The 26,473-nt window shown below is 44.6% G+C and overlaps 1 protein-coding gene across 1 annotated transcript in view; it reads right to left on the reverse strand.

Annotated features, from left to right (window-relative positions):
- Nucleotides 1-26,473, reverse strand: part of LOC122541251 (complement C4-like) — a 129,226-nt gene that overhangs the window by 15,608 nt on the left and 87,145 nt on the right. Inside the window, exons 29-34 of the mRNA XM_087979483.1 lie at nucleotides 22,205-22,419; nucleotides 18,883-19,041; nucleotides 17,665-17,724; nucleotides 13,767-13,860; nucleotides 8,893-9,046; nucleotides 5,840-5,942 (exon numbers count right to left, since the gene is read on the reverse strand). Coding sequence (XP_087835609.1) covers nucleotides 5,840-5,942; nucleotides 8,893-9,046; nucleotides 13,767-13,860; nucleotides 17,665-17,724; nucleotides 18,883-19,041; nucleotides 22,205-22,419 — 785 coding nt within the window. The remainder of the gene's footprint in view (nucleotides 1-5,839; nucleotides 5,943-8,892; nucleotides 9,047-13,766; nucleotides 13,861-17,664; nucleotides 17,725-18,882; nucleotides 19,042-22,204; nucleotides 22,420-26,473) is intronic.

Consider the following 26,473-nt stretch of genomic DNA (forward strand, 5'->3'; position numbering starts at 1 on the left):
CTGAAGGGCCTGCTCTGCAGTGTTTTGTTCTATGTTTTTATCCCAAATTAATAGCCTACACTACGGGCAATTTAGCACGGCCAATTCACCCTAACCTGCACATCTTTGGACTGTGAGAGGAAACCGGAGCACTCGGAGGGAAACCCACGCAGACACGGGGAGAACGTACAAACTCCACATAGACAGTCGCCCCGAGGCTGGAATTGAACCCGGGTATTGAACCTGGAGGATAAGAGCAGGAGACAGCCATTGGACCTGTCAAGCCTACTCTGCCTTTCGTTATGATCATGGCTGATCATGGAGCTCAGTACCATAGTCCTGTGTCCCTTGCTCCTAACGCCACAAAATCTATCTCTACTTTTGTCTTGAAAACACAATGTTTTGCTGTCACCCACTTTCTGTCGTAGTGAATTACAAATGCTCAGCACTCTCTGGGTGAAGAAATTTCCCCTCTTTGTCTCAAAACGTTTCCACCTTAACCTTAAACTCTGACTGGACTCTCCCACCCCTGGATTAGAGTGGTGCTGGAAAAGCACAGCAGGTCAGGCAGCATCTGAGGAGCAGGAAAATCGACATTTCGGGCAAAAGCCCTTCATCAGGAGGAATTCCTGATGAAGGGCTTTTGCCCGAAACATCGATTTTCCTGCTCCTCGGATGCTGCCTGACCTGCTGTGCTTTTCCAGCACCACTCTAATCTAGACTCCGGTTTCCAGCATCTGCAGTTCCTGTTTCTCCCACGACTGGGACATCCGTCCTGTGTCTAACCTTTCTAATCCTGTCAGCATTTCATAGGTTTCCGTCGGAGAATTTAGCGCAATTAATCAGAGATCACCAACACACAGATCGGACTGAGAACTGACAAGGATTTATTTAACAGACAGCGACACTGCGGAAGAGACTTGACTCCCACTGAAACAGTCACTGACAGGCTGTTCAGAACGAGTCACAGCTTCTTCCCCGAACAGAGGATACAGTGGAGTTTTAATCCCTAACAGAAATGAAGTGTGAGTTATGAGACAATGGTGTTGGTTGTACAACAAAGAGGAATAAAGTTCATTCATTGAAAAGAGCCAAGTGTCCGGTGTCTGACAATGAGTTTCTTAATTGACTCAGGAGATTCTGATTCTTGGCTGGTGTAGGTGTTAGTGGGTTTCATCCTGGTATCAATGTGTTCGTCTTATTGAGGGGGCACCTTTGGTGCCTCCTTGTCTGGGGACCCTTTGCAAAGGCTTGACTCCTAGTGGGAGCAGCTGTGACCTAGGGACATCAGAGGTGGCTGGGCTATTGTAGAGTGGGAGGCTCATTATCAGTTAATCTGAAGACTCGGTCTGGGGCTGAATGAGTCATGTCCTGTGATGCCTGGGGCGGCTGGTTTGGCTAATTTTTGGCATTGTGGGTAGTCTCAGTGGCTAAGTGCAGACGTTTTGCGCTGTCTGTTTTGTGGCCATGTCATGGGGAGGCCGGGACCCGTATTTTCTCCCGCAGTTGCTATGAGATTCCCCCTTTGTTCTTCTCAACTCCAGGGAATACAACCCAACCGAATCAAGCTCTTAGTCCTGCCATCCCAGGAATCAATCTGGTCAACCTTTGCTGCACTCCAATAGCAAGAACGTTCTTCCTCAGATAAGGAGACCAAATCTGTACAGAACACTCCAGGTGTAGCCTCACCAATGCCCTGTATAACAAGCTGCAAGACACCCTTGTTCCTGTACTCGAATCCTCTGATGATGAAGACTACCACACAGTTTTTCCTTCTTTGCTGACTGCTGCAGCTTTCAGGGACTCGTACATGAGGACAGCTAGGTCTCATTCAACATTCCCCTATGCCAGTTTACAGCCATTCAAATAATAATTTGCCTTCTGATTTTCGCTGCCAAAGTGTAAAACCTCACATCTACCACATTGTACTTCACCTGCCATGCATTTGCCCACTTACTAAAGCCTGTCCAAATCATACCGCAACATTGATCCATCCTCCTCACAGCTCACCCACCACCCAGCTTTGTGTCATCTGTAAACTTTGAGATAATATATTTAGTTCGCTCGTCTAATCATTTGTATATATTATGAATAACTTGGGTCGGAGAACCAATTCCTGTGGCACCCTTCTAGTCACTGCTTGCCATTCAGAAAAAGACTCCTTATTCCCATCCTTTGCTCCCTGTGTGCTAACCCATTTTCTATCCATGTCAATACACTACCCCTCAATCCCATGTGCTTTAATTTTATACATTAGTCTCTTACGTGGTTTTGTCAATAGCCCTTTTGAAAATCCAAATAAGTCACATTCCCTGGCTCTTCCTGATCAATTCTGTTGGTTGCATCCTTGAAGAACTCCAGTAGATTTGTCAAGTATGATTCCCCCTTTCGTAAATCCACGCTGACTGTGTTAATTCTACCATTGTTTTCTAATGGCTGTGCTATACGTCCCTTGACAATGGGCTCAAGCATCTTTCCCACTGCAGACATCAGACTCGCTGGTCTGTAATTCCCTGTTTTCACCCTGTCGCCCTTTTAACATGGCGGGGTTACATTAGCTACCCTCCAATTCATAAGAACTGTTGCAGAGTCTGAAGAATCTTGGAAGGTGACCGTATATGTATCCACTATTTCCACAGCAACTTTCTTAAGTAGTCTGGGATGTAGATTATCAGGCACTGGGGATTTATCAGTCTTCAATCCTGTCGGTTTCTCCAAAGCTATTTCAGAATCTGCCTCAGTTCCTCCCTCTTTCTAAACCCTGTACTCTCCATCGTTGCCGGTATGTTATTTCCTTCGTGGTGACTGAAGTGAAGCGTGAATTTGATTTGACAGCTGTTTCATTACTCCCCATTATAAATTCCCCTGTTTCTGACTGCGTGGCACCTACATTAGTCTTCATCAATTTTATTCTCATTACATACCTTTTGAAATGTTTACAGTCAGTTCTTATGTTCACCGCAAGCTTATCCTCTACATTCCCCTTAGTAATCGACCCCTTTGGCCTTCTTTGATGACTTTTAATGTCAATTCTCGGGTCTGTTGCTTTTGCTTTCTAATTCGCCTGCCTTACATTTGAATCTAACGTTATTTCTAAATCCCTTCATAAATCATGGGATTGGCCACTATTCTTTTTGCATTCTTGCTCCAGATAGGAATGAAAAATTCTTTTGTAGTTTACTCATTCACTTTTGTAATGCTTGCAATCCACTGTCATTCCTTTCAGTAACATTTCCCAATCCTGCATAGCCAACTCACTACCTCATTTGCAGTTTCGCTTATTAAGATTCAGGATGTTAATCTCAGAATTAACTACTTCCCTTTCTATCTGGATGAAGGGTTCTATCATATTATGGTCACTCATCGCCAAGGGATCTCTCACAACAATAATTACCAATTATTCCTTTCTTGTTGTATGACACCCAGTCTAATCGGTTTTCTAATCGGTTCCTCAATGTTTTGGTCCATCCTGTCTACACTTTAGGAATTCCTCTACTGTATTGTAACTAATTTGATCCTATCTGCAGATTAAGGGCACCTATAATTACCCATATTCGTTTATTACAGCCATGTCTGATTTCCCTTTCAATTCCACTCCCAACACCACCATTACCTTTTTTTTGATGGTCTATGTGCAAGCCCACTAATGTTTGTCTGCCCCTTGGTATTTTTCAACTCTATCCACATAGATTCGACATTACGTGAGCCAATATCTTCCCGTAATAGCGCTTTTACATATCCGCTTTAAGCAGAGTGCGACTCCAGCACCTTTTTAGTCTAGTCCATCCTTCCTAAATGATGAATATCCCCAGATATTCAGTTCCCATCCCTGGTCACCCTGCAGCCATGTCTCCGTACTCCTGTCTCTATCATATCCATTCACATCGATGTGCGGGGTTAATTCATCCACTTTATTTTGAATGTTCCATGCATTCAGACACAAAGCCTTAAGGCTTGACTTTTTAAACTTTCCTTGTCCCATTCCCACTATTTTACCATTTGATCAACTAAGGGTGGTGCCAATTCACAGGTGGTGAGGGATTTTTGGGATGTGTTTCTGGAAATCATGTGAATATTTCCAAACCTGTAGTGCCAGTGACAGCAGCAAAACTGTGGTTTGGATTGCAAATGCAATCAAGGCAAAATTCCCTCGTAATACAGATTTCTAGAAAGGTCACATCCTGAGGAAAGAGACACAAACTACATATTCTACTAGATTGGCCTGCCTGAGGATCAACATTGATTTGCCATTCATTGTGAATTGGCAAGTAAACTCAACTCCCAAGGGGACTACCAAATTACTCTCAGCACTTAGTTCTTGCCAGAAACAAATATGCAGCACTTTGGCAGTGCTAATGCAGCAACAATGACACACACAAACGTGGTCAAAGAAACCTTTTATGATGAACAAAGAGACCTTGGAGTGCAGGTTCATAGCTCCTCGAAAGTGGAGTCGCAGGTAGATAGGATAGTGAAGAAGGCGTTTGGTATGCTTTCCTTTATTGGTCAGAGCACTGAGTACAGGAGTTGGGAGGTCATGTAGCGGCTGTACAGGACGTTGGTTAGGCCACTGTTGGAATATGGCATGGTTGTGAAACTTGAAAGGGTTCAGAAAAGATTTACAAGGATGTTGCCAGGGGTGGAGGATTTGAGCTATAGGGAAAGGCTGGGGCTGTTTTCCCTGGAGTGTCGGGTGCTAAGGGCTGACCTTATGGAGGTTTATAAAATCATGGATAGGGGCATGGATAGGATAAATAGGCAAAGTCTTTTCCCTGGGGTGGGGGAGTCCAGAACTAGAGGGCATAGGTTTAGGGTGAGAGGGGAAAGATATAAAAGAGACCTAAGGGGCAACCTTTTCACGCAGAGGGTGGTACGTGTATGGAATGAGTTGCCAGAGGAAGTGGTGGAGGCTGGTATAATTGCAACGATTAAAAGGCATCTGGATGGGTATATGAATAGAAAGGGTTTGGAGGGATATGGGCCGGGTGCTGGCAGGTGGGACTAGATTGGGTCGGCATATCTGGTCGGCATGGACGAGTTGGACTGAAGGGTCTGTTTCCATGCTGTACATCTCCATGACTCTATGACTCGAACTCTTGAATCCTTGGCCTCTCACTTCTCTTATTCCCCTTGTCATTTGTCCTTGCTTCCTCTGACACCTTGGGTAGATTCCTACCCTGCGGCCCTTTTAGTTTAAACCCTCCCCAACCACTATAAAGTTGGAAGTGGGGATGTTCACTAATGTCTGTGTAGGGTCCCTCTCCACTTGCAACTTTGTGCATAATAGCGCAGTCTGCATCTGGAGAAAGACCTGGACCCATTCAGACTTGAGTTGATAAGTGGCAGCTCATACTCACAGCAGGGAATTAGTTTAGTTCAGTTCAGCTGGATCGTTGGCTCACAGAGCAGTGTGATGCCAACAGCATGGGTTCAATTCCCATCACTGGTTTTGAGGTTACCATGAAAGGTTCTCCTTCTCAAACTCTTCCCTCACCTGAGGCCCTCAGGTTAAATCACCACTAGTCGTTTCTCTCTCATGGGAGAGCAACCCCTATGGTCCACTAAGACTATAGTGACATAATAATATCCATGCCATGCCACTGACAGGAAAAGGGCTATTTTCAAAAAGAAGAAGTCTGATAGCTTATTTCAATTTACTGTCCCTACTCCAGGCCCACTTTAGCAATGGAAGGATTCCACCCATCTCAACAAAACAACAAGAAGACACCAACGTCAGATCATTTTGACAGCCTAATTTGATTCTGTGATTTCATAACAAGTGCACTGTTTTGTTTCGACAAGTTAGTAACGCCCATCATTATTCGAACAGCAATAAACGTGGGAAGGTAATAAGTCTGACCTTATCCAAATCTGCGTTTTCTGGCTCAAAGCCACTGAGCAGTGAGATGTCCACAATAGCCATCCCAGAGGCCTTCTGTTCGTTGTCACCATCTGGGTCATGCCTTTGTGAAATAAAACAAATTTTTCAAATCGCTCCACTATAATCGGTTAGCTCACAGTACAGCCAAAGTAAGAGTGAATGCCAAGTTTCATTTTAATGTGCGTATTTGTTCATAGGATGAAGGCATTACTAATTAGGCCCAGTATTTATTATCCATCCCTAATTGGACAGAGGGCAGTTAGGAGTCAACCACATCGCTGTCAGTCTGGAGTCACTTGTAGGTCAGACCCGACTACAGTGATTGTAATAAAGTCAGCCAGGTGGACCTCATAGAATGTGAGCTCTCTGATTGGGGCTGTTCATCTTGTTCAATTAGGGAGCCCTGGCTGACAGATACAAACAGGAGTGTCAGACGCCCTGTTCACTCTGAAAACTAGCTCTGATGGAGCTGGATCAAAGTCAAACTTTCTCCACGTGCAAATAACGGGTGACAGGACACTGGTCCTTGTGGAGTTACTTTACAGACCAGGTAAGGATGGCACTTTCCTTCCCTAAAGGGCATTAGTGAGCCTGATGTCAACAACTGACAGTGGATTCACGGTCACCGTTAGATTCCTAACTCCAGTTTGTCAGTGAATTCAAAATCCATCATCTGCCATGCTAGGATTTGAACCTGGATCCCCAGAAATTTAACTGGGTCTCTGGATTAACAGCCAGTGATCTTACCACGAGGCTGTTGTCTCCCCCCCCGATTAAGTAAAAGTGTCATTGCCAGAGCAACCTGGGCTCCTGGGTTGGTTGGCTCAGTCAACTGGTATGGATCAAGTTGTTGCCAACACCATGAGGCTCAATCCCCATTTTGGCTGGAGGGGATTTGAACCTTGCCTCCTTTCCCTCCCCTGATGGGCCAATGGCTCAATAAGATGATAATGGGTGGAGGTGGATTGGCAGCTTGCTTTGTAGTCAGTTCAAGAGAAAAGATATCTTGACGCAGCCATAGAGATGTACAGCACGGAAACAGACCCTTCGGTCCAACTTGTCCATGCCGACCAGGTATCTCAGCATAATCTAGTCCCATTTGCCAGCTCCTGGTCCATATCCCTCTAAACCCTTCCTAGTCATGTACCCATCCAGATGTGAAATTGTACCAGCCTCCACCACTTCCTCTGGCAGCTCATTCCATACACTCACCACCTTCTGCGTGAAAAAGTTGCCCCTTAGGTCCCTTTTAAATCTTTCCCCTCTCACCTTAAACCTAAGCCTTCTAGAAGCGATAATACTGACTTAAACGTGAGAAGGTTCGTGTAAAATTCATGAAATTGTGACATCAAATTATGAGGGGCGTGGATAGGATAAATACACAAAATCTTTTCCCTGGGGTCAGGGAGTCCAGAACTAGAGGGCATAGGTTAAGGGTGAGAGGGGAAAGATATAAAAGAGACCTAAGGGGCAACCTTTTCACACAGAGGGTGGTACGTGTATGGAACGAGCTGCCAGAGGAAGTGGTGGAGGCTGGTAAAATTGCAACATTTAAAAGGCATCTGGATGGGTATATGAATTAGAGGGATATGGGCCGGGTGCTGGCAGTTGGGACTAGATTGGGTTGGGATATCTGGTCGACACCAGTAAGATTGTTTTGCAGTGTGAAGTGAATGTTCCAGCTATATCACGTTCACCGTTCTGACTTTCTCCCGGCATTTTATTTCCTCTAAATGAGAACCTTCTCATCAATATGATTGCAAACTGGGAATGCCTCTACCGTACACCCACTGGAGGCATGTAGCGTCACTGGTAACAGGTGCTGTGCGCAACTGGGTTTACACTTTGACTCATGGGATGGCAGGCCTGATGTATGAGGAGAGATTAGGTCGGTTGGGATTATGCTCACTGGACTTGAGAAGAATGGGGGGAGGGGTTCTCATAGAGACCTGTCAAATTCTAACAGGACCACACAGGTTAGATGCAGGAAGAATGCTCCCAATGGTGGGGGGAAATGAGGACCTGGGGGTCATAGTTTAAAGGATAAGGTTTAAATGTTTTAGGATTAAGAAGAGGAGAAATTTCTTCACCCAGAGAGCAGGGAGCCTGTGCAATTCGTTACCCAATTCATAGTTCCTTGAAAGCAAAGTGACAGGTAGACATGGGTAATGAAGAAGACGTTTGGTATGCTTGCCTTTATTGGTCAGAGTATTGAATACAGGGGTTGGGATGTCATATTGGAGCTGTATAGGACATCAGTTGGGTCACTTTTGGAATGCTGCGTTCAATCCTGAGGCTATTTTCCTCTGGCATGTCAGAGGATGAGGGGTGACCTTATAGAAATTTATAAAATCATGAGGGGCATGGATAGGGTGAATAGCCAAGGTCTTATCCCCAGTATAGGGGGGTCCAAAACTAGTCAGCATAGGTTTAAGGTGAGAGGGGAAAGACTTAGAAGGGCCCTGGGGGAGCAATGTTATCATACAGAGGGTGATGCATGCATGGAATGAGCTGCTAGAAGAGATGGTGGAGTCTGGTGCAAATAAAAGGCATCTGGATGGGTAGATAAATAGGAAAGGTTTGCAGGGATATGGGCCAAATGCTGGCAAATGGGACTAGATTAATGCAGAATGTGTGGTTGGCATGGACAAGTTGGACCGAGAGATCTGTTTCCGTGCTGCACATCTCTACAACTCCATCACTCTGTGACCACAGAAAGTGACTGAGATTAAAAACATTATGTTGTTTAAAGGTGGAGGTAGATGCAGCTCCTGTGGCTAAAGGGACCAAGGGGTGATGAAGGGGCGGGGGGGGAGTGGTTGGGGTGGGTTGGGGAGTTAGGATATTGAGCTCAAGCACCATAATGAATGGTGGAGCAGGCTCAAGGGCATTGAGTAGCCTATTCCTGTTTAAGCGCATGCTCCAAAAGTTAGTTTCAGTCAGAGTAACAACAATAATCGTTGACAGTTTCGCAGGTCAACTGCAAATCCCACAAATCAGCATCGATTTCTGCCGACGTTGTTGACACTGACCAAGCACAGACTTCGTAATAAAGGGTTGTGGCTGCATCATTAGCTGGAGCATCCCTCTTTCTCCGGGAACGCAGATCAAACCATCTAATCTTATCCATGGGCTGGTCTGCTGCCAACGCGCCATAATCTCCATAGTCAGGGTAATCTGAGTCTCCTGCAAGAGTTGAAAATTTTAGCATCATTCTATTCCTTTACTGCATTCAGCTGTAACCAATTGCCCATTTATCTCTCCACCCTGGAGGCTTCCTGCCTCTAATCCTGATGAAGGGCTTTTGCCCGAAACGTCGATTTTCCTGCTCCTCGGATGCTGCCTGGCCTGCTGTGCTTTTCCAGCACCACTCTGATCTAAGCTCTGGTTTCCAGCATCTGCAGTCCTCACTTTTGCCGAGTAGCCAATTGCTCCTGTCCGATGGATCATAACAACAGGGACAGGAGAAGGTGAATTGGTCCTTCAACCTTGCTCCACAACTATATAAGTTCATGGGTAATCTGGGTGTGACGCCAACTCTACTCTCTATAACCTTTTAGACATAGAAAAAAATACAGCGCAGTACAGGCCTTTTGGCCCTCGATGTTGCGCCGATCCAAGCCCACCTAACCTACACTAGCCCACTATCCTCCATATGCCTATCCAATGCCCGTTTAACAAAACTCTATCGAGCTCAGCTTTGAATATCAATGTCCTAGCCTCTACTACTTTCTAATGAAGAGAATTCCAAGATTAGGAGACCCATCACATTATTGGTTTATAAATGCCCACTTTCTTCGACTATGTTTGGTTAAATTGATGCATGATTTAGGCACTTGCATTGTTTTCGGTCTATAACAGAAGCTGCACATTTCCACACGTTATACAATGACTGACATAGAAACATGAACACCCGCCCCTCTGAGAAGCAAGGTAACAACACTTACAAATGCAATTTTAATCAAAATTTTAATCACACGTGGTGGGCGGCACGGTGGCACAGTGGTTAGCACTGCTGCCTCACAGCGCCAGAGACCCGGGTTCAATTCCCGCCTCAGGCGACAGACTGTGTGGAGTTTGCACGTTCTCCCCGTGTCTGCGTGGGTTTCCTCCGGGTGCTCCGGTTTCCTCCCACAATCCAAAGATGTGCAGGTCAGGTGAATTGGCCATACTAAATTGCCCGTAGTGTTAGGTAAGGGGTAAATGTAGGGGTATGGGTGGGTTACGCTTCGGCGGGGCGGTGTGGACTTGTTGGGCCGAAGGGCTTGTTTCCACACTGTAAGTAATCTAATCTAATCTAATCACAACAGGCATTTGCTAATCTTCAAATATGCTTTTGAATTGAAGAAATTTGCATCTCAGTGAATTTATCAAGTTCTCACTAAATTAGTAGTTGTATGTTAGTGCAGTTGTAGATTTCAGGATGATATGGACAGAACAGAGAAATTGTTAGAAACACGACAGATGGCATTAAATGTGAAGAATTGCTTTGGGAGGGCTATTATAGAAAACTATAGTATGGACAACATGACTCTGAAAAATAGTAAGTAAGCAAAAAGACATTGATATTCACATACACAAACCACTACAGATGACAGGACAAGTTGAGAAGGGTTTTTAAAAAAAACAATGGCTACAACTGCCAACTGACAGCATCACCCAGACAGATGGCATAACAATGACATCCTTTGCACCATCAGGCAGCCAATGCAATGGACAGACTGAAGCAGCAGAAACTATCTGGAGGAGGAGAGCATCTGCATGTTCTAAGCCTCATGGAGGAGACAGTGCTGTCCATTCTGAGTGGGTTACCGCCGAGCCTGTGGCAAGACTGAATCTTCTGAAGATGAAAATGATCTGCACAATTCTCTCATCACAATGACAGGAAAAATATTTTCAACTAGTTAGCAAGGAATACAGGGAGAACTGGCCATTTGGATACAGAACTGTTCGAAGGTAGGAGACAGAGGGTGGTGGTGGAGGGTTGTTTTTCAGACTGGAGGCCTGTGACCGTGGAGTGCTGCAAGGATTGGTGCTGGGTCCTCTACTGTTTGTCATTTTTTATAAATGATTTGGATGTGATCGTAGTAGGTATAGTTATCAAGATAGCAGATGACACCAAAATTGTTGGCACAGTGGACAGCATACAATAGGATCTTGATCAGATGGAGTTTAATTTAGATAAATGTGAGGTACTGCATTTTGGAAAGGCAAATCAAGGCAGGACTTATACACTCAATGGTAAGGTCCTGGGGAGTGTTGCTGAATAAAGAGACCCTAGAGTGCAGATTCATAGCTTCTTGAAAGTGGAGTCACAGGTAGATAGGATAGTGAGGAAGGCACTTGGTACGTTTTTCTTTATTGGTCAGTGCATTGAGTACAGGAGTTGGGAGGTCGTGCTGCAGCTGTACAGGACATTGGTTAGGCCACTATTGGAATACTGTGTGCAATTGTGGACTCTCTGTTACAGGAAGGATGTTAGAAAACCTGAAAGGGTTCAGAAAAGATCTACAAGGATGTTTCCAGGGTTGGAAGATTTGAGCTATAGGGAGTGGCTAAATAGGCTGGTGCTGTTTTCCCTCAAGCATAGAGGCTAAGGGTTGACCTTATAGAGATTTATAAAATAATGAGGGGCATGGATAGGGAGAATAGCCAAGGCCTTTTCCACAGGGCAGGGGAGTCCAAAACTAGAGGGCATAGGCTTAGGGTGAGAGGGGAAAGTTCTAAAAGGAAGCTAAGATGCAATGTTTTCATGCAGAGGGTGGAATGAGCTGCCAGAGGAAGTGGTGGAGGCTGGTCCAATTGCAACATTTAAAAGGCATCTGGTTGGGTATATGAATAGGAAGGGTTTGGAGAGATATGGGCCAAATGCTGGCAAATGGGATGAGATTAATTTAGGATATCTGGTCAGCATGGACGATTTGGACCGAAGGGTCTGTTTCCGAAGGGCTGTACATCTCTATGACTCTATGACTTTAGAATGAAAATAAAACCTAAAAGACCATATTAGAGATTTATAAAACATTGGTTCGGACTTGGTTGGAGTAATATGGGAAATTCCATACGGCAAGTAATCAGCAAAATTGATCGAATGTCCTATTTGACTGTGAGGGGTGCTGGCTGCAAGAATAGGGAGGTTACACTTCAGTTATATAGGGCTTTAGAGAGATTGCAAACAGACAGAGAGAGAGAGAGAGAGTACTGGAAAAGCTCAGCAGGTCTGTGGAGAGAGAAACAGGGTTGATATGTCGAGTCTGGTAGGACTCTTCTTCAAAACTGAAGGGTGTTGAAAAGTGATTCTTTTCTCAGGAGCAGAGAAGGAGCAAGAGGGCAGATGATGTAGAGTGCCAGTGCAAAGGGCAAACTGGATTGCTAACAGTGGGGAAAGAAAAGAGACATAAAGTGGGTGTAAGTTAAGGTGAGAAAAGGAGAGAATACGTCCTCTACTAAGTGCAAAGCAGACAAGACACAAACATGACACAGCTGTTGGTGGGTTGTGGAGGATGGTGCATAAGTACGTTGGAGAACGTTGATCAGATTTACACCATGTGCAGCATTTTGCTTTCCTTGGTAAGACTGTATCTGGAGTACTGTGATACAATACAAAGTCACTGGTCTTATGGAAGGATGTTAATGCACTGGAAGCACTTTAGAAAAGGTTACTGATCTAATACATGGAACAAACAAATTGCCTTATGAGCAAAGGCTAGACACTTCCAGGAATGTCTCCTCTGGAAGTTAGAAGAGTTATAGGTGACTTAATTGAAACATGTAAGATCCTGAGCGGAGTTGATGTTGGAAAGAATGCTCCTCGTGAGGCAGAATTTAGAGCCGGGGATGGTAGCTTGAAAGTAAGGGGTCACCTACTTAAGGCAGAGGTGAGGCAAAACATTCTTTCGGAGCATGAATCTGGAATTCCCTTCCCAGTGCATGCATAATGTCAATGTAGATAGATTGTCGATGACCGAAGCGAAGGAAGATTGTTGGAGTTGAGGTTAAAATCAGATGAGCCATGATCTAAGTGAAAGGTGAGGCAGACGGAATGATCTGAATTGCCTCCCCTTGTTTCCTGCTTGTCTATGTGCATACTTGGAATTTTGATCACCCAATTACAGGCAAGATGGAAAGGCTTTTGAGAGGGAGCAGAGGGGGTGTGTTAAGGACAGGAGGTGATAGATTAAAGTCATTGGGAAACAATAACTTGGAGATGCCGGTGTTGGACTGGAGTGTACAAAGTTAAAAATCCCACAACACCAGGTTATAGTCTGACAGGTTTAATTGGAAGCACTAGCTTTCGGAGCGATGCTTCTTCATCAAGGGGTTGTGGAGTATAATACTTGAGAATATAACTTTTGAGAAAAAGTTTTGCGATTTACATACGAAAGGACTGAAACCGACATGGTCATTCGAACAGATGAGAGACTTAACAAACAATACAGGTCTTTTTCAATATATAATTTCAGTTACATCACATTGTAAACTTTTGCTATACATTCTGTGTCTTACAATCTTACACTCCACAACCACCTGATGAAGGAGCAGCGCTCTGAAAGCTAGTGCTTCCAAATAAACCTATTGGACTACAACCTGGTGTTGTGTGATTTATAACTTTGGGAAACAATGAGACTGGAGATAAGGGAGTTTTTCACTCAATGATTCATCCAAATGCTATTGCTCCTGAGAAGATATTGGAAGATGATTTCACGAATAAATGTAAACGTCATTTGTAAAAGCACGAAGCTGAGGAACTTACAAGATCACAGGTAAAAGGTATGATCTGGGCCTATCTCTGCCTGGTCTTTTACAGTGTCAGCACAGACAGGATGGTCCAAATGGCAATTTTTTTGTTCTGTAGCTTTCTACGATTCCATGATCCAAATGCAACATGGACCCAGCCAATACTTACCTTTATATTCCACTTTGCCCTTAACTGTGACCTCAAGTTTGAAATAATTGCAGGTGTCCTTAGGTTCCTCCAGCAGTTGGTACGTTTTCAGGAACTAACATTTTTTGGAGAGAAAGATAAAATCTTGGTTAAAACAATGAATCAGACTTTCAGCAATTTGGCAAGGGATGTGGGTAATGATGATGTTTATAGTTCATTTCTTGAGAAACCATCAATAGGGTTAGGTGATGATTAGCATTAGGACTTCTAAGTAAACAGGAGACAATTATTTGGCCAGAATATTTTAGGGACACTGTGCAAAACTATAATAAGATGAGTACTGGCCAGATTGCTAGAACGTGCATAGAAGGGGTGGCACGGTGGCTCAGTGGTTAGCACTGCAGACTCACAGCGCCAGGGACACAGGTTTGTTTCCACCTTGGGCGACTGTCTGTGTGGAGGTTGCACATTCTCCCAGTGTCTGCGTGGGTTTCCTCCGGGTGCTCGGGTTTCCTCCCACAATCCAAAGGTGTGCAGGTCAGGTGAATTGGCCATGATAAATTGCCCATAGTATGAGGTGCGTTAGTCAGGGGTAAATGTAGGGCCATGGGTCTCGGTGAGTTACTCTTCAGAGGGTTGGTGTGGACTTGTTGGGCTGAAGGGCCTGTTTCCATACTGTAGGGAATCTTATCTAATCTAATCTAATTGTTGAGAATACTAATGAGGTGGGACAATTACAGCATTTAAAAGCCATCTGGATGAGTACATGAATAGGAAAGGTTCAGAGAGATATGGGCCAAATACTGGCAAATAGAGCTAGATTAATTTAGGGTATCTGGTCAGCAGGGACGAGTTGGACTGAAGGGTCTGCTTCTGTACTGTATGACTCGATGATGGGAAGATCTGTCTGAAACTTAGTCACCAAGCTAATATTGGAAGGACATGCAAATTAGGAAATCAGAGACCGTAAGGATTTGGAAGGAGCAAACTGATATATCATTGAATCCTGGTGCTATTGAACTGTGTTCCTCTCTTTAAGTTCATCACTCATAACAATTATATTTTCTGGTTTTTCAGTGTCTGTATGGAATTGTGTATCAGGGTTTAAGAAGGTGTTCAAGTTTAAGTTAGTAGAGATAAAAATTGATCATTCATGTTTTGTTTGTTTGTGGTTAGAACTGATGATAGAACCATAGAATCCTACAAGGTGGAAGAGGCCATTCAGCCTATACCAACCCTCTAAAGAGCATTCTACCCAGACCCATGCCATCCCTGCATTTTCCACAGCTAACCTACTTAAGCCTGCACTTGCCTGGACATTATGGGCAATTTAGCATAGCCAATCCACCCAGACTGCACATCTTTGGACAGTGGGAGGAAAATGGAGCACCTGGAGGAAACCCACGCAGACACGGGGAGAATGTGTAAACTCCACACGGACAGTCACCCCCGAGGGGTGGAATCAAACCTGGGTCCGGCAGTGTGAGGCAGCAGTGCAAACCATTGAGCCACCATGCCACCCCTTATATTTTCTTGTTTCTTGGTGTCTATATGAAATTGCGTTTATCGAGGTTTAAGAAGGGGTTCAAGTTTAGAGACATGAGTTGATCATTCATATTTTGTGGTGAGAACTGATAGTAGAATCCCTACAGTATGGAAGCAGGCCATTCAGCCTATCGAGCATAAGCTAATAGTACTTGTTAGGTACAGAAATCCAGTTAGTATTTTTTGCTAACCTGAACTGGCAGATAAGTTAGGCACTTTGAGTAACTTGGTTCAATCTTTAATTTCAGTGGCAATGCTTGTGGGGCTGGAGTATCAGTGTGTTTTTCCAAGTGGGTCATTACAGATATTTTCCCCTACCTTCTCTTCTGTGAAGAGAATACACCCAGACTGTTCAATCTTTCTTGATAGTTGTAATCCCTTTATTCTGGCTCACTTGTTGCAATGTTGTTTTCTGCAGTGACTCCAGTGCTTCAAGGACAGGACAATATGGATGAAGGATTGTATTCAGTGCATGTGTAGGGGCAGGAGTTGGGGGACTATGAGCCGTAATCATATGGAGTCAAGATTAGAGTGATGCTGGAAAAGCACAGCAGGTCAGGCAGCATCCGAGGAGCAGGAAAATCGACGTTTCGGGCAAAAGCCTTTCATTAGGACTGTGATCATATGGAGCGTTGCAGAATACAGTTTAAATTAAAGAGACATGTTACCACATCAAAGTCGGATAATAGACTTGTCTTTGATTAACAACGTACGTAGAACTGATAAAAACAGCAGATATCTGTTGAATATAACAGGGCCACAGCATAGGAATACAGGAGTATTGGAAACTATGAAATAGGAGCAGGAGTAGGCTAATTTGACCATCAAATCTGCCCCTCATTTAATTGGAAGGATTACTATCTTAATGCCATTTTCCCACAACGTCCTTGCACAGGTATCCCCCCGATTTACGCTACTTCGCTTTTCCGAAAGACCTACGTTAGTACCTGTTTTCGCTAACCGAAAGAAATCCAAAGCGGATTTTTGCTTTTACGAGAAAAGGTGATGTTTTTCTTATGTAAATTAATGCTTCGTTGCCATTTCGACTTAAAATGGTTTCATAGGAACACTCTACTTTCGGATAGCGGGGCATACCTGTATTCCTCAACATCCTTAATATCTAAAAATCTCTTTATTTCTACCTTGAGTGATTCACGGTGGCACAGTGGTTAGCACAGAGACCCGGGTTCAATTCCCGACTCAGGCGACTGTCTGTATGGAGTTTGCACATTCTCCCTGTGTCTGCATGGGTTTCCTCCGGGTGCTCCGGTTTCTTCCCACAATCCAAAGGTGTGCAGGTTAGGTGAACTGGCCATGCTAAATTGCCCGTAGTGTTAGATGAAGGGGTAAATATAGAGAAATGGGTCTGGGAGGGCGGGTCAGTGTGGACTTGTTGGGCTGAAGGGCCTGTTTCCACACTGTAAGTAATCTAATATAAAGGCTCACTCTCAGAATGAAGAAAGTCATCCTCAGCTCTGTCCAAGATTGTCTGTCCCTTAGACTGAGATTAGACTCTCTACAGTATAGAAACAGGCCATTTGGCCCAACTTACAGGCGGCATGGTGGCACAGTGGTTAGCACTGCTGCCTCACAGCGCCAGAGACCCGGGTTCAATTCCTGCCTCAAGCGACTCTCTGTGTGGAGTTTGCGCATTCTCCCCGTGTTCTCCCACAATCCAAAAACTGTGCAGGTTAGGTGAATTAGGCCACGCTAAATTGCCCGTAGTGTCAGGTGAAGGGGTAAATGTAGGGGAATGGGTCTGGGTGGGTTGCGCTTCGGCGGGTCGGTGTGGACTTGTTGGGCCGAAGGGCCTGTTTCCACACTGTAAGTAATCTAATGTAAGTAAATGTAGTCCACACCGAGCCGCTGAAGAGTAACCCACCCAGGCCCATTGCCCTCTCACTAATGTACCTGACACTATGGGCAACTTAGCACGGCCAATCCACCTGACCTGCACCTCTTTTGGACTGTGGGAGGAAACCGGAGCACCCGGAGGAAACCCACGCAGACATGGTGGGAATGTGCAAACTCCACATAGACAGATGCCCGAGGGTGCAACCAAACCCAGGTCTCTGGTGCTGTGAGACTGAAGTGCTAATCACTGAGCCACCATGTCCCCATGAAACTGAGACTGTGTCCCCAGTTTCTGCCCGCCCCCACTCCCCAACTTCACAAAACCCCCCGAGGCCAGGTGAAACATTCTTGTCTCATTGTATGTACCAAAGCTGATAGGTGTTTTGTGTAGGATAACCCATTCTTTCTGGATTGTCATTGGCAACACTCTTTCCATGCCACCCGGAGTGGCACAACTCTGGAAAGTACTATGCACTGTTTACATAGTTAGTCAAACAGTTAACAAAAAAAATCTACTCACAGTGAGTGTTCCATTCCCTCTGCCCGACAGCTGCACGTTAATACATTCTCCCAGGGGGAACTATGACAAAACACAACAAATTGCATGTTATGGACTATGGTTCTGTTTGTAGTTCACACGCCAGGTCTTTGAATGTTATTCTCTGATCCAGCTCAAGGTTGTATTCATGTCACTGTCTCACCAGTGTTCTGAGGGGTTCGATCCTCACCTAATGTTTACTCCTTACCCTCCTCTCTATCTTCTGCACAAAACCTACATTTCCGAGCTACGATCAGTTCTGAGGAAGGGTCACTCGACCTGAGACGTTAACTCTGATTTCTCTCCACGGGTGCTGCCAGACCTGCTGAGCTTTTCCAGCAATTTCTGTCTTTATTTCAGATTTCCAGCATGCACAATTCTTTTTGGGTTTTTAACAATCCAACCTTTGTACAGTACTCACAAGAGAATCCCTACTTCAAACTGGGTTTAAGGTAATTGCGACTTCTAAGGAAGTGCAGTTTCAAATCCTCTTCAGTCGTTCATCTCAACATTTCTGGTCTAGGACTATTACTAATCCCGTGCTGTCAGTCAAAAATCACATCATACCAAGTTACAGTCCAACAGGTTTATTTGCAAATACAAGCTTTCGGAGTGCTGCTCCTTCATCTGTAGTGACGGAGAAGACACAGAATTTATAAGTAAAAGATCAAAAGGTGATCTACCACCTACATCATCTGATGGCGAGATTTAAATCCAAGCTGAGCTGCTCTGGCATGCTGTGGATGTTAAAAATGGACCTGGACAAGGAGAGCAAAGCAATTGACGTTGCGTCAGTCATTGGTTAAACACACTGGACCAAAACCCATCCTGAACACCTTCAGAAGCAATGCATGCCATGTGCTGTCATGACACTGGGATTCAGCCTATTCTGCTGGTCTTCCCAAGTCCAATTTCACTTGCTCTATCCTTCCCGACTCCCCGCGTGATAGATACCAGCTTTCCTGTTGGTGAATTTCCAAGTGAGACATATCTCAGCCCCCTCCCCTCCCCCACCGTCCCTGCAAACCAAATACCCCCCAAAATCAGCTCTGAGGAAGATCGGGATGCTCTTGCGATTTCTAAACTCACTTTCGAATGCACATTTGGTGTTGATATATTCGCACAGATTTAACGTACTGTTCATTCGGAATGGTGTTGAAATCCTTTCAGCAAAGAGTTGCTTTGTGATTCGGTTCTTACCTTCAGTTGCTCCTGAACCAGAGCGTTTTTCCCCTTTACTGCAACTTTCTCTGAACCGCTTCTGCTAGGGCTGCTGAATGTGAATGTAATATCTACTTCGTCTTCTTGATAGCTCGCAATGCTGTACTCTGCCAGAGCTTCCAGGGCTAAAACTGTGTCCTTTCGGGAAAGAGATTAGATTAGATTACTTACAGTGTGGAAACAGGCCCTTCGGCCCAACAAGTCCACACCGACCCGCCGAAGCGCAACCCACCCATACCCCTACATTTACCCCTTTAACCTAACACTACGGGCAATTTAGCATGGCCAATTCACCTGACCCGCACATCTTTGGACTGTGGGAGGAAACCGGAGCACCCGGAGGAAACCCACGCAGACACGGGGAGAATGTGCAAACTCCACACAGTCAGTCGCCTGAGTCGGGAATTGAACCCGGGTCTCTGGCGCTGTGAGGCAGCAGTGCTAACCACTGTGCCACCGTGCCGCCCACAAATGAGGGTTAACTTTGCTGCAATGTATTCATTAGCAATTGATGGGCATACACATGCTGATTGAATGATATGGCTGCACTGGTTTGTATCATGTGCAAAAAGTAAGTATATAATCATGTCTATGTGTGACCAGCTCACTTGGTGTGCTATGGATAAAGAGGCTTCCTTTCAGACAAACCTGTGATAGGAACCTTCCTCATGTTTCATCCTTGAGATGGTAGCAATGTATTAATATCTCTAGAATTCTAACCCAGGAGTTGGTGGAATTTAAATTCAATTAATTAAATGTGCGCTTGATAAGTCATAGTGGTAGCTATATAATTATTATTGGATGAGATGCTCTTACTGGACTTGTCAGATGCCTGACTGAAATCCAACCAAGGAGAAAGTGAGGACTGCAGATGCTGGAGATCAGGGCTGAAAATGTGTTGCTGGAAAAGCGTAGCAGGTCAGGCAGCATCCAAGGAGCAGGAGAATGGAGAAGGGCTCATGCCCGAAAGGTCGATCTCCTGCTCCTTGGATGCTGCCTGACCTGCTGTGCTTTTCCAGCACTGAAATCCAACTAAACAGATCATATTTTGTTTTTAAAGAGTCAGTCCTTCACTCTGAGAGAAGAATGTAATGTTGCAGATTTTGATACCAAAATAAAAGGGGAATCTATTCAGCAAAACAGTAAAATAGAATCAGCCAATCCCCTTACTTTGAACCCAGATCGAAAGAGTTTTAAACACAAGGTAAAAGTGTTATCACTTTGGTCAAAACCTTCCTTTACAAGTTCTAAAACAATCTAATTGTTTTTCTCTACTCACTGGGCTCGATCCTCACCTATTGTTTCCTCCTTAACACCCACCCCACCCTTCTCTATCTCCTGCACAAAACCAACTTTTCTGCACTGCCATCAGTTCTGAGGAAGGGTCATCGAACTGAAGGGTTAACTCTGATTTCTCTCCACAGACGCTGCCAGGCCTGCTGAGCTTTTCCAGCAATTTCTGTTTTTGTTTCTGATTTCCACCATCCACAATTCTCTGCATTTTTTTACAATCCAACAGCAATCTTTGTACAGCACTCACACTAGAATCCCTTTCTCTGACACATTGACAGGTTTGAGGTAATTGTGACTTCTAGAAAAAAGCTCAGCTTCAAATCCTCTTCAGTAGTTCATCTCGAGATTTCTGGTCTAGGACTATCACTAACTCCTTAATGTAAGATTATAGTCCAACAGGCTTATGTGAAATACAAGTTTTCAGTACACTGCTTCTTCATCAGGTGTAGTGAGAGAGGATGCCTCAGACACAGAATTTATAAGTAAAAGATCAAAGGGTCATACAACTGATGTAAATGTACAGAACACCGAAAATGGCTGACTCCCTCCCATTAAATCGCTAACCAGTTAGAGAGGAGACGCAGGTTTCAATTGATTAAAATGCTACTCCCAGAATTTCTTCCAAGAGAAAACTAGAGGTTTTATCAGTACGTACAAGAGGTGACATCTCAGGTGCATTTTAGATGTGAGGCCTCGATTACAATCTGTCGGTGTTTTAACTTGGAGTCAGACTGGTTTTATTTCCAAAGCACCAATTTATAAAATGCCACACTGACTGTGGCTACAAATTGTGTGTTTTTTGAACAAAATAGAATGTATCTGTAAATACAACTCTAAACATACAAATTCACCCCATAGACTTCTGTGTGTGTGTGTGTGTGTGTGTGTGTGTGTGTGTGTGTGTGTGTGTGTGTGTGTGTGTGTGTGTGTGTGTGTGTGTGTGTGTGTGTGTGTGTGTGTGTGTGAGAGAGAGAGAGAGAAAGAGAGAGAGCATGTGTATGTGTGCATGTGTGAGAGAGAAAGAGCATGTGTGATAAGAGAGCGTGTGTGCGTGAGAGTGTATGAGTGTGAGAGAGTGCGAGTATGAGAGAGAAAGAACAAGTGTGTGTGCGTGAGAAAGAGAGAGAGAATGTGTGTGTGTGGAGTGTGTGTGTGAGAAAGAATGTGTGAGAGAGACAGAAAGACAGTGTGAGAGAGAATGTGAGAGGGAGAGAGAGGGAGAGTGTGTGAGTGAGTGTGTATGAGAGAGTGTGTGTGTGAGAGAGAGACTGTGTGACAGAGAGAGTGTTTGTGTGTGAGGGAGACTGTGTGTGTGTCTGTATGTGTGTGAGACAGACTGTGTGTGTGCGCGCGTGTGAGAGAGAGTGTGAGAGAGAGAGAGCATGTGTGTGTGTGTCTGTGTGTGTGTGTGTGTGTGTGTGAGAGAGAGAGAGAGACAGAAGCAGTGGCAGACAAATGGGATATTTTAGAAAAATTCAAAAAGAAGCCCTGCCTCTTTGTACCTGAGAAAAGCAATTTGAAGTGGTATAAACGAAACAGGCCACCTGACATGTGAAAAGAAAGACTTGAATTGCTGCAGCCATTTTCCATGTCAGAACATTCCAAAATATTTTAGAGCCTGTGAGGTGCTTGAGAATCATAATCTGGGGCTTTTCTTCAACATTAGTGCCATTGGATCTTCCACATCATTTGAGGGTAGACAGGGTTCAATTCGACTGGTGTGAGTGATGGCACCTGCAGCAGTGCAGTGCTCCCTCAGTACTGCGCTGGGGATCACTCTAGACTTTTGCACTCAGCTCCTTGCAGTGGAATTACACCCACAAACTCTGAATCAGTGTGGCTAACGCCAAAACGCTTTCCAAATATTCCCCAAATCACACCCGATTTGTTGTGACGTATGTAAAAGATGTCAGGTGCGGGGAGAGCTACAAAGAGAAAGCACATCTTGTGCTTCTTTTTTTCTGAACACAAACACATACAATCATCCCGATATCAGCACAAAATATACCTGAGTGGAACGGAATCCACCATTGTAGTTCCGCTGTTCCGTCAGCCATTTTGCAATGGTGTTTGCGTAGTGGAGGTCTTCCATGAGTAAGGCCAGCAGCAACGCATATGAGGTGGCCTCCACAGTTATAGCTGAGGCCCGGGGCACCTTGCCCAGTTGTTGTTCCCCAATGTACAACATTTTCTCGTCAGCCTTCCAGTGACGGGTTCCATTTTCTATTTTTGCATTTCAAAACACAAACAGGTCATCAGAGTTATTGCCTGCAAATGGGAAGGCTGGTTAACTCCCTACTGACCTCGAGGTTCAAGGTCCAACTGCTGTGTTCTGCCAACAGTAACATTGTGGGCGGATGTTATTTCAGTTGACTTTGGTACTTGTACTATTCCAATGATAACCGGAGTTTACAATTTACAACGATGCTACCAAGCACCAAGTCAAGTCAGATATTGTCACTCGATGATCACTCTGATTTCGGACTGGTGCTGACTTCTGTAATAATAGTTTCGTCAGTGCCTTACAGCTATTGACTGATCCCAAATGGCTCCACAGGAGAGGTGGCAGACAAGAATGGACTCTTAACTAGAGACACAGAAACATACAACACAGAAACCTCTCCAACCTGTCCATTAATCTAGTCACATTTGTCAGCATTAGGCCTACCCCTCTAATCCCTTCCTATTTATATACCCATCCAAATGCCTTTTAAATGTTGCAGTTGTACCGGCCTCCAACACTTCCTCTGGAAACTCATTCCATACACGTACCACCCTCTGCATGAAAAAGTTGCCTGTCAGGTCCCTTTTAAATCTTTCCCCTCTCACCCTAAACCTATGCCCTCTAGTTTTGGACATCCTGACCCCCAGGGAAATGACTTTGCCTAATTATCCTTTCCATGCCCCTCATGATTTTGTAAACCTCTATAAGGTCACCCCTCAGCCTCCGACGCTCCAGGGAAAACAGCCCCAGCCTGTTCAGCCTCTCCCTATAGCTCAAATCCTCCAACCCTGGCACCATCCTTGTAAATCTTTTCTGAACCCTTTCAAGTTTCACAACATCCTTCCAATAGGACGGACACCAGAATTGCACGAAATATTCCAAAAGTGGCCTAACAAATGTCCTGTACAGCTGGAACATGACCTCCCAACCCCTATACTCAATGCTTTGACCAATAAAAGAAAGCATACCAAACACCTTCTTTACTATCCTATGTCCTGCGACTCCACTTTCAAGGAGCTATGAACCTGCACTCCAAGGTCTCTTTGTTCAGCAACACTCCCTGGGAACTTACCAACGTTTCACAACATCATTCCGATAGCAGGGAGGTCAGAATTGAATGCACTAATCCAAAGGTGGCCTAAGCAATAGCATGACTGACTTTGTTGGGGCCAAGTTAAATTAGCTTGCCAGGGTGATGGAGAAAGGAGCCTACATTTAGAAGGGAGAGAAGAAAACTGTAAATCATAGAATCCCTACGAGTGTGGAATCAAGTCATTCAGCCCATCAAGTCCACACTGATCCTCTGCCCTGACCCAACCCCTTTACTCTATCCTGTAACCCTACATTCCTCACAGCTAACCCACCTAGCTTGCATGCCCCGGCACACTACAGACAATTTAGCAAGGCCAGTCCGCCCTAACCCGCATGTCTTTGGCAAAAAAACAGTATTTGAGTATGGATCAAATACTTAAAAACAGCTAATAAAGAAGCTGTCAGGGATTAGTGACATATAGTTTAATGATAGGAGTCAAGTGATGAAATTACATGAGTTAAGGATACAAGTGGGCACTTGGAAGGACAGGACAGATATCACTTAAGTGGTGCAGCAAGAATCCTTACAGTGTGGAAGCAGGCCATTCAGTCCATACCGACCCTTCAAAGAGCATCCCACCCGGACCCAACAACCTACTCTGTCCCCATAACCCTGCATTTCCCATGGCTAATCCCTGTAGCCTACATTCTGGACAATTTAGCATGGCCTATACACCTAACATGCACACCTTTGGACTGTGAGAAGAAACCTGGAGCAAACTCACACAGACACGGGGAGAACATTCAACGCAGACAGTCAGTCCAGGCTGGAACCGAACCCAGGACCCTAGCATTGTGGAGTAACAGTGCTAACCACTGAGTCAGCGTACAATGCAGAAAGACAGCAACCAAGGTTCGACAGTTCTGGTTACGCTATTCCAAATTGGATATAATATGGGATTAAAATGGGACCGGAGATAGGGTGCTGGAGGGAATGTGTTAGGATTAGGATGGGATCATGTACCATTACTGTAAAAGACATTTGCTGACTGTTTGCTCCTCAGTCAGCCTGACATTAATAGAGGAAAAAAATTCTTCCAAACAAATCTGGGGAACAAGTTTAACTTTTAGTTTGAAAGGCAGAGATGAATCAAGGACAGTTAGCTGGATTTCTTAATAAAAGGCCTTGTCTTACTACCCCGACATATCTGGTCGGCATGGACGGGTTGGACCGAAGAGTCTGTTTCCGTACTGTACATCTCCATGACTGTAATCTTTTTGAGACATTACCAAGGAGGATTGATCTCAATCGCCTACTCAATGCACCCTGAGCGGATTTCAGAATGGCTTTTTACGAGGTTCCCTCCCAGCAGCTTGATCAGAAAAGCTAAAATCTACTGGATCCCAAGAGCAATCGACAGTAAAATCGGTTCAGTTGCAAGAAGCAAAGATTTCTTGCTCAATGATTTCTTTTTTGTGAAGGTACTAAGTCAGTCTTAGCAATGGACATTGAAATCCCACACCAATTGTGCTCTTGTCACCCTTCATGCTACCTCAAAATGTTGCTCCACATTATCTATCCATCAGGAGATAGGAATATGCATCGTAATCAGGAGGTCTCCTTGTTCATGTTTGACTAGATACCGTGAGACTTCATGGATTCTGAAGCAACGTTGAGGGCTCCCAGGGCGACTCCCTCGACTAAAATACCTCAGTGACGCCCCCCCTGGTGTTGATGGTGTCTTGGACGTAGTGTGGAAGGTGTGATTAAAAGTATGACTGTCAGGCCATTGTTTCTTGTGCTTTAGTTAATACTGTGGTCCATCCAGTTTCAATCCTGTATTGCTCTAGGTCTGGAGTCATACTTAGGCAAGACCAGATAAGGATAGCAGTTTTCCTCCCAGTTAAGAGTGGTCATCTGTGGTGGATTTCAAGCTCAGAGTTACCTAGGTCTTTGCATTACTATTTTAGTGAAAAGAGCGCAGGGTTTTTGCAGCCCTCCTCACCATTTGCAATCCAATCTTGCTTGAGACCATTGACAAACGAATAGAGTATTGAAATGCAGGCATTAATATAGATTGTAAATAGTAGTGATCTTGGGATACTACACCAATTAGTGCCTGCAAACTTGGAATAAATAGACTATTTGGGCTGCCAGAGGATGTGGTGGAGGCTGGTACAAATGCAACATTTAAGAGGCATCTGGATGGTTATATGAATAGGAAGGGTTTGGAGGGATATGGGCCGGGTGCTGGCAGATGGGACTAGATTGGGTTGGGATATCTGGTCGGCATGGACGGGTTGGACCGAAGGGTCTGTTTCCATGTTGTACATCTCTATGACTGTAACAGATGTCTGCTTCCAGTAGAGTCCCAGGAGGTTCAGTCTTGGGTCCTGTACTTTTTTGTCATGTGCATTAATGATTTTGATATGAGTGTCTGAAATAATACAGATGTTTAATCTGTTATTCCTACTGAGGGCCAGTCAGAATTCAATCTGGAGTGTGACACAATTCCTTTGGAGAATGGAACAAAAGAATAAACAGGAATTCTGAGAGGTGAAGAGAAACTGATGTACCTTGAGATGCATGTCTGTGGGGCTCCTGCAGGTAACAGGGCAGGTACATAAAATGTCTCAGAAGGGTATACAGGACCTTATTCAGAAGGGATGAAGAGGAAAGTAGAGAAAATGAGGTCTGCAGATGCTGGAGATCAGAGATGGAAATGTGTTGCTGGAGAAGCGCAGCAGGTCAGGCAGCATCTAGGGAACAGGAGAATCGACGTTTCGGGCATTAGCCCTTCTTCAGGAAGGGAAAGTGCCTAGCCTGAGATAATAATGCTCATTTTCACTTGGGAACTTGACAGCCTCCTGGACTCAATATCAAGTTCAACAATTTTAGTGCTGGAGTCACCTTCTCCCATGCCTTTACCCCAACCTCCAAATACTAGGCCTTTCTCTGCTGCCTTGCTCACACACTCTGATATTACACACACAACCCATTGTTGGTCACTATTGTCCAAA

This window comes from Chiloscyllium plagiosum, unplaced genomic scaffold (genome assembly GCF_037043375.1).
Source record: "Chiloscyllium plagiosum isolate Xiang-an unplaced genomic scaffold, Cpla_swu_hap1 HiC_scaffold_35, whole genome shotgun sequence".
Taxonomy (NCBI): domain Eukaryota; kingdom Metazoa; phylum Chordata; class Chondrichthyes; order Orectolobiformes; family Hemiscylliidae; genus Chiloscyllium; species Chiloscyllium plagiosum.